This window comes from Sinocyclocheilus anshuiensis, unplaced genomic scaffold, assembly GCF_001515605.1.
Source record: "Sinocyclocheilus anshuiensis isolate Anshui unplaced genomic scaffold, SAMN03320099.WGS_v1.1 scaffold461, whole genome shotgun sequence".
NCBI lineage: Eukaryota > Metazoa > Chordata > Actinopteri > Cypriniformes > Cyprinidae > Sinocyclocheilus > Sinocyclocheilus anshuiensis.
In genome coordinates, this window is record NW_015541005.1 from 251,880 (window position 1) to 260,039 (window position 8,160).

The 8,160-nt window shown below is 38.7% G+C and overlaps 1 protein-coding gene across 1 annotated transcript in view; it reads right to left on the reverse strand.

Moving 5' to 3' along the window:
* Positions 1-8,160, reverse strand: part of LOC107690236 (voltage-dependent T-type calcium channel subunit alpha-1I-like) — a 124,831-nt gene that overhangs the window by 52,087 nt on the left and 64,584 nt on the right. The window contains exons 13-16 of the mRNA XM_016488491.1: positions 8,043-8,130; positions 6,505-6,665; positions 3,917-4,393; positions 2,749-2,849 (exon numbers count right to left, since the gene is read on the reverse strand). Coding sequence (XP_016343977.1) covers positions 2,749-2,849; positions 3,917-4,393; positions 6,505-6,665; positions 8,043-8,130 — 827 coding nt within the window. The remainder of the gene's footprint in view (positions 1-2,748; positions 2,850-3,916; positions 4,394-6,504; positions 6,666-8,042; positions 8,131-8,160) is intronic.

The following is an 8,160-nucleotide window of genomic DNA, read 5'->3' on the forward strand; positions in this document are numbered from 1 at the left end:
AGAGGCAACGGAACTCCGCCCCTTGAGGAAACGGAGCTTGGCCCGCGACTCCGAGATGATCATCTTCCCGCAATGAGAAGATGACTCATCCACAAACGCCACCTCAGCGTGCTACATGCCCAGGCACGTGAGGCAGCGATCGTGACCATCACCCAGCGCCAGGTAATGACCGCATCCAGAAACGCCCGGGTGATACGTTGTCTATAGCAAGACCCACATCGTCTTTACAAAGACGTAACGTCAAGTTTGCCATGCAACGTCGTCTTTAAAAAGACGCACCCGAAATTGCTCTTTTAGGGAAAAAGCTCTTTTAGAGCGCTGAGGCGCACAGGGGAGATGATCATCTGCAACACAAACGGGGTAGTGCAGCCTGATGTGTGCAACCCACTCGACACGGGAAACCACCACCGCTGAAGCGCCGTACTGCCAACACGAAGAGCTCTCCAAGAGCGCGCTGAACTCGTTCAGTCTTCTTCTCTCAGTAGAGTAGTCAGGAGCAGAACAATGTGATCGCTCGGCTCCGAAGCTAAAAGCTGAATATGCGCTGCATCTGCTGCCTACTTATACTCACGCTGTGATCAGCGGCAGCTGGATGCAATAATCGCATGCCAATGTGCATTGGCTCGTTTAGTTTACACTCGAAGTAGATTGGTCTCTCTAAGCGAGATCCCAATTCGTCGGTCATCCGACGTGACGTCGAGATTGACCGACTGAAAGGGAACAGTATTATTCCAAAATATTATTATAATTTCAATTACCTGTTTTCTATGTATTTGTTTTAATTTTTTTTTCTTTCTGTGATGCAAAGCTGAATTTTCAGCATCATTACTCCAGTCTTCAGTGTCACATGATCCTTCAGAAATCATTCAAATATACTGATTTGATGCTCAAGAAGTAACATTTCTTATTATAACTGTTGAAAATAGTTGAAAATGGTAATAAATGATGGAATCTGCAATATGTTTTTCTCTAGATTTTTTGATGAACAGAAAGTTTGAAAAACAGTCTTTATTTGAAATAGAACTATTTTGTAAAATAATGAATGACTAACTGTTGCCTAGCTGAAATAAAGAATCGACTACTTTCAATCAATCAACCAATCAATTAATCAATCAATAAATCAACCAATAATAAAATCTTACTACCCCTAAACTTTTGAACAGTAGTATATAATGACTAACTGTTGCCTAGCTGAAATAAAGAATCGACTACTTTCAATCAATCAACCAATCAATAAATCAATCAATAAATCAATCAATAATAAAATCTTACTACCCCTAAACTTTTGAACAGTAGTATATGAGTGTCACTTCATCTGTCATCTTGGATTTATTTTTTTTCATGGAGCTTGTCGCAACACATTCTGGCAGCTCACTAGTTTTTGGAACAGTCAAGTATCTCAATTTTTCCACTGCAGTCCAAACTTTAGCTGGATATTCAAAGACTAGACAATTTGGAAAAAAACAGACTGACAGACAGAGGGTGGGAATAATCGGCTCCTATCTCGCTGACACAGATCAATATTCTAATCAAACCACCCTCTAAAGAGCTGGCAGCCCATCAGTGCTATTGATCAGGCAGGGAGAAGAAGAGGTGTGGGGGCATCTTTCCCTCTGTGTTATTCAGAGATCAAATCAGTGGCACTATAGGAAACAACCTGTGACACAAGCTTGCCTTTATCTGCTTAATTTCAACCTGCTCTTGGGCGTGGAGCAACTACTAATCTGTTTTGTGTTAGAATGAGGTCAGACTTCCAGCTGCACTCTCAAATTTTGCTTAGACTGACAACATTTGACTCTTACAGTATTTGACAAAACCCATTAGTCGTTTTTAAAGTGTAAAAGGAACAGGAAGGTGGCATGATTGCCAGCAGGTTTTGCTTACGATGAGGCCGTGTGAGACACAGCATCACAAGTGCAAAAGCATTACTGTAGATCAGGTTTTCACAAACGTTTTTTTCAGCCAAAGCCGTATGACCTAAAATATGTATTTACTTCAAGTACCCACTGAGATTTTAAGTTATTTCAATAATTTAACAACAATTAGTATGTTAACAGTTCTATGATGTCAATTAGTGGTCACATTACATGCAGGTAAAACGTGTTAAATTTATATCATTGAGAAACAATTATAGTTTTTATTTAGCTATAGATTTAGTTTCTTATAATAACCCTTAAACAAATATTTTTATAAATATTTTTTTTTAAACATTTTTTTTTTTTTTAATTGTTTAAAAAAAAAAAAGTATTTATTTACTTTAATGTTACACAATGTATCATTTCATTATTTATAAGCCTTTTCATCAATACAAAAACCCTTTTGGAAAACCCTGCCATAGGTGATTATTGTAAATATTGCACTCTCTGTTTCATGTAAGCTAATAAAACTACCAAGGCAAACAAAATAAGATGGCATCTACAAAATGGCATTTATTTATTATTAGTGACAAGTTTTGCTGCAAAGTCTCTTTGACCACATAAAAGGTAAATGCCATTTGATTGGCTGTGAACATAATCACCCAAAGGTCGATCACACATGGCAGCTAAGAAACCAAAACTATGTGCCTGTTTTTCTGCTTTTTTCTCGTTGAAAATGAACTGAGAACTCACAGTTAGCATATAACATGTAAAACTATAGATAAATTGTGTCTAAACAAAGGTCAATAGATCAAACCTCTTCCATCAGCTCTTATAAAGTATATTCATGACTGTTATGTATTGACACAGATGAGGCAGTGAAGGGACTAACTTGTTTTGGGGAGAGAAGAGGAAGACGGACCAGTCTTCCCTAGTCTCACACCAGTCTGGTCTGTACACCTCTATCATCTTCTGCATCCGGAAACATAGACTCTGCCGACAGAAAAATATGTATTTAGTTGGCAAAAATGAGCACTAAGATTAATTCTGCAGTATTCAGGGTGGGAGAACTTTCTTGGAAACACGTTTGATAATTGAAGCAGTTATGAAACGGAGCTTTCCAATGTTTCAGGTCCCCTTGGAGCTGCCATGTTACTCTTAATTGCTTACAAAACAAGAGAGTCTGGCTGTAAAAAACAAGAGTCTGGCTGTAAATTAAAAACTGAAATCCTACTGCCATCTGTTAGCATTCCTCCTCAACAGATAATAATTGGGCGATTTTCATTGTGTAGTTGATTGTATGTGCAGTTGGCTCTGCTTCAAGAAGATTTACAATGTGTGCAAATGCTGTTTTACAGGAGCCAATCTAATTTAAGATAATCCACAAAAATTACCATTTAAAAGACAATTCTCATTTTCATCAAAACCAATTTGGTTCCAACATTTGAATCTCTTTCTTCCATGGAACACCACTTTCTAAAGCTCCATAAATGACAGAAGTCTTCTGAAGCATACTCTACTGTTAAAAAAGTTTGGGGTCGGGTAAGACTTCTTTGTTAATGTTTCTGAAAGAAGTCTCTTATGCTCACCAAGGCTAAATTTATTTGGTCAAAAATACAGTCAAACACATTTATTGCATCCTGGCTGAATTGAACTATGGCTCAAATATAATATTTAGTCATGATGTGAGATGCATTGTGCCAGGTTTGATAGCAATCACACCAAATGTCAATAGTTGTCATAAGCAATTTGTATGTACCAGTTTAAATGTGTAAATGAGATTTGAGAGCTATTGCGGAAGGGATGATCAATACAGACTTACATTTTGGTCTGTTACTCACAAAGCTATAGTATGGATATAGAAGACTTGGAATATGACATGAACTCATATGAACTGCTTTTATGGTGCTTTTTTGTCATTTTTGCCGCTCTGCAGCCGCTCAACATTCAGCTAAACATCTACTTTTGATTTCCACAGAAGAAAGTCAGTCACACGAGTTAGAAACACAATTACAGAACGAGTGAACTATCCCTTGAAATCATTTTTAATGGACACTTACATAGTCCAGCTCATCGTCCAGATCCTCCCTGTCCTTGCGTGCATTGACCTGAGGGTAGACCTCATTGATGATTTGTGGTTGGCCTGACGGTGTCTTCCCATTACAGTCCTGGTGCTCTCCAGCGCTTCCCAGACCCCCAGAGGAGCTCTTCTTGCTTTGCCGGGGATGCAGAGGAGGCAAGGCCGGTCCAGGCACCTGCAGCAGCTCAGGAAGCTCCAGAGAGAGAGCCCGCCGTTCTCTGCGCGGGACGAAGTGTCTGGAGAGCAGAGGCGGGTGCAGAGGAGGGGGCGGAGGAGACAGCAGGGACTCCTGCTCAGCGGGGTGAGAGTGAGGGCTACGGACCCTTAAACTGCCTCCGCCCCCCATCCCCAGGCATCTAGAGGATCGACCCAAGCTGTTCCAGCTCGACCTGCGACTCCATATTCCTGCCCGTGTGGGCCGTCCCCAGTTGTGGTACAGAGAGGCTTGTCCTGGACACTGAAACGCATAGAATGCAAGCTGATAGTCAATATATGAACATGAATTTAAGCACACACCCCTATGTTTTATCTCAAACACACACTACAAGACTGAAATGACTAATTTGCTTTCTAAAAAAATATCTCGGAGTGTACGGTCATTACAGACACTTCTAGTGTGCATGGTTGTGAGACAGGTTGTAAGTGCTGCAACAACAGTAATCAAACTGTTTTGGAATCTGGTTGACCTGTCAACAGGTGTGCAGACTGTTCTGAAAGGGTGAGAAAATGAGCAAAAGAGTGCACTTTGGGAAGTGCCATCCATTACGCCATCAGTTCTTCCATCAAGCTATTTGGAGCATTGCTATGTACTGTACTACGCTTTTGTGAGGACAAATTTTAGAATCGTAACTCCAGACGGTGAGGACGATGAGCAAGCCAGCATTTTACATTTTACACACACACACACACACACACACACACACTAAAAACTAAGAAATTAGAAGGTGAAAAAATGTGCTGAAATAGATGCAAAAAATTCTTATGAATGAATAGATTAAATAATAATAAAAAATTCACTGTAATATATATTTTTTAGAATCTATCATTAAAAACGATTATATATCCAAAAGTATTTTAAATTAATTGTATTATTAAAATCAAATTACTAAATTACAAAAATTTGCCTAGCATTATTAAAGGGGTGGTTGATTGCGATTTCACTTTTTTAACGTTAGTTAGTGTGCAATGTTGCTGTTTGAGCATAAACAATATCTGCAAAGTTAGGAAGCTGAAAGTTCAATGCAAACGGAGATATAGTCTTAAAATTCTGGCAGTTAAATGCCTACAAAAATGGCTGGTAGGGACTACAACAAGTTACTTCCCGGGTTCGTGACGTAACAAACCCAGATAAACCCCACCCACGGGAAAAGGCAGCAAAGGGGGCGAGGCCATGTTCTGCTGCTTTAGAGAAGAGGAAGCTACAAACACACACCTCTGTTTACTTTGTGTGTTGCTTGGCAACCACTTTGTTGCAACCACAACTGTTTCTGAGGAACTATATTGTTTGGCGGAAGAATAATGTTTGTATTACTATCATTACACTTTATTTGCTCTGTTTTATTTTGTGAAACCTTGCTACATATATGGAATATCTGTGTATATGGAATAAGCAATAAGCCCCTCGAAGCCGTGGTTTACAGTCAATTTATATTATATTAATTTCCGCTTCGCGTCGTGCCTAACAACGCCCCTCAGCTGTTATAAATTCACTGTAAACCACGGCTTCTTGGGACTTATTGCTTTAGCTGAACACATTCTGTGTTTTTAATTGACGGGTTCAGGTGATTGGATATTATTATATATCAGACAACAGTCTAAATTAATTTTATTTTTTTAAATGACCATACATTTACATATTAATCAACACTGGCATAATTAATGTTGTGCTTCTACTGTCCACAGGAAGCTGATGGTAAACAAGTTCAGTGGAATGAATACTGTACTGTATTTCAAAGAGATGGGTTCAGGTCCAGGTGTTTGGATTGCAGTGGTGGGATGATGCTGTACCGTAAAGTGTCTCTCATTGCGTTAATCTGCTGCGACCTCCACAACCTAAAACCCAAAACCATCCCACACGATGCACTAAAGTTTTGGGTGTTACACGATTTATATAATTCCTGGTGAATCTGACTAAAACAACAGACAGCGCATACAAATTATCCACGCTTTCTACTCATTCTTAGCGAATTCCCCCATCACTGTCTAGAACTCTCATAAAAAGCCAACCTCCTCACAAGGGCTGTTATTATTTAAACCATTGTAAAAATAATTATGTAGTTTATAAGTTGCTCTCAGCTCTTCGAGTGCCCGCTCAACGACCCTCTGTGTGTATGCTAATATAGTGCAAGCTAAACGAGTAGAGACGGCGCTCTAAGTGCTGAGTAAGTGTCTTATTAATGGTTCACAAAATGCTAATACATGCAGAGCTGATGGATAATTATTGTGTTCTTTGTGCTTTTTTGAGAGGGTTTGGATTGCTGGAATGGTATGATATAGCTTCGGTGCCCTCTCGGTGAGTAAGACCCTGTAATGAATGGCAGGTTGACTGCAGCATGCACAATAGCTCACCAGCGCCGTATGCTCCAGGCTAGCCCTGCCCAGAGAGGTCACGCTGCTCTTGCGGGAACCCAGGGCAAAGCTCAGCCTTTCAGACGGGTACAGGCCCCTAGCGTTGGGTGCAGGTGCCAAATCCAGATGCCCATTAGGGGTCAAAGTGGAAATCTTGGGATCTGCACAAACACACATGCCAAGACTGATTAGATCACAAACACATCAGAAGGACTCAAGCCATGAGAAACACTAGCTGGCTTATCGCAAGGCACAATAAGTCAAAAACAATTTGTTTTGTGTTTGTGGTGCGGAATTAAGAAGTATATTCCACTAAGCCTATTAAAGTTTCAAGCTTGCATGCTTTCTGGTATTTCTAAAGCCTCCTCTCATGCCAGGCGACACTGGTGGGAGCGTGTAAGTTTGTCTTCTGTCTGTGGAGAGCGTCAGTGTGTACATGCATTATTCATAACATCATGTCCTTAGATCTCTCAGCGCCATGATTTTTTTCAGTTTTTGACCAGATATTAATGAGACATTTCAATGCATTGCTTTCAGTTACTCATTTTTGAAACGGTTTAGGATATTGCATGATTTTAGCATTTTGTCACAATAACTAGTCTATCTATGGGGTCAGTAAGATTTTGAAAATGTTTTTTAAAAACGTCTCTTATGCTCACCAAGGCAACATTTTTAAAATAAAAAATAAGTACTATTTTGAAAATGATTACAATTTAAAATAGCTGTTTTCTGTTTTAAAATGTAAGTTACTCCTGCCATGACAAAGCTGAATTTTCAGCAGCCATTACTTCAGTCTTCAGTGTCACATGATCCTTCAGAAACACTACTAACATGCTGATTTGGTGCTCAATTAACATTTCGTATTATTAGCAATTTTGAAAACAGTTGTGCTGCTTATAATCTGTGATTTTTTTTTATGATTCTTTAATGAAAAATAACAGCATTTATATAACTTTTACATGTTCGTATTATTAGCAATTTTGAAAACAGTTGTGCTGCTTATAATCTGTGATTTTTTTTGATGATTCTTTAATGAAAAATAACAGCATTTATATAACTTTTACATTATAAATGTATTTACTGTCACTTTTGATCAACTTGATAAAATACAGTATTAATTTCTTAAAAAAAAAAAAAAAAATCTTAATGACCCCAAAACCCCAAACTTGACACCAAACGATAAATGACTAGCTTTAACTAATTAAAATTATTGGCATAACACATCATTTACATCTGGACTTATCATTGACAAAACCTTCACCAACAAAATTATTTTAAAAAGTCAAAATACAGAAAGGCTTACTTTATGAATGTTAACATGTAGCTGACCATAGCACAGTTTAATGTCGTTGTAAAAAACTGTTATTAACCTTTTTTTTCTTTCAGATAATCTGAAAAGGAGCTCAGAACATGAACACAGAGTTTCTGCTTAGAATGAACCAAAATAAAAAAAAGAACAGAACAGAAGGTTCAGAAGCAAACTGAAAAACACAGCTGTGCTTTAAGAACACTTCCTTAGTTAGTCCACAGCTCAGTACCTGACAGCTGGAGTGAGTCCTTTTTCTCAGTTTCTTCTAAGTTACAAGAGGATCTGTCATCGTCAGAGTAGGAACGGTTAGCATCACCCTGTCGCAGACAAAAAAAAAAAAAAAAGGG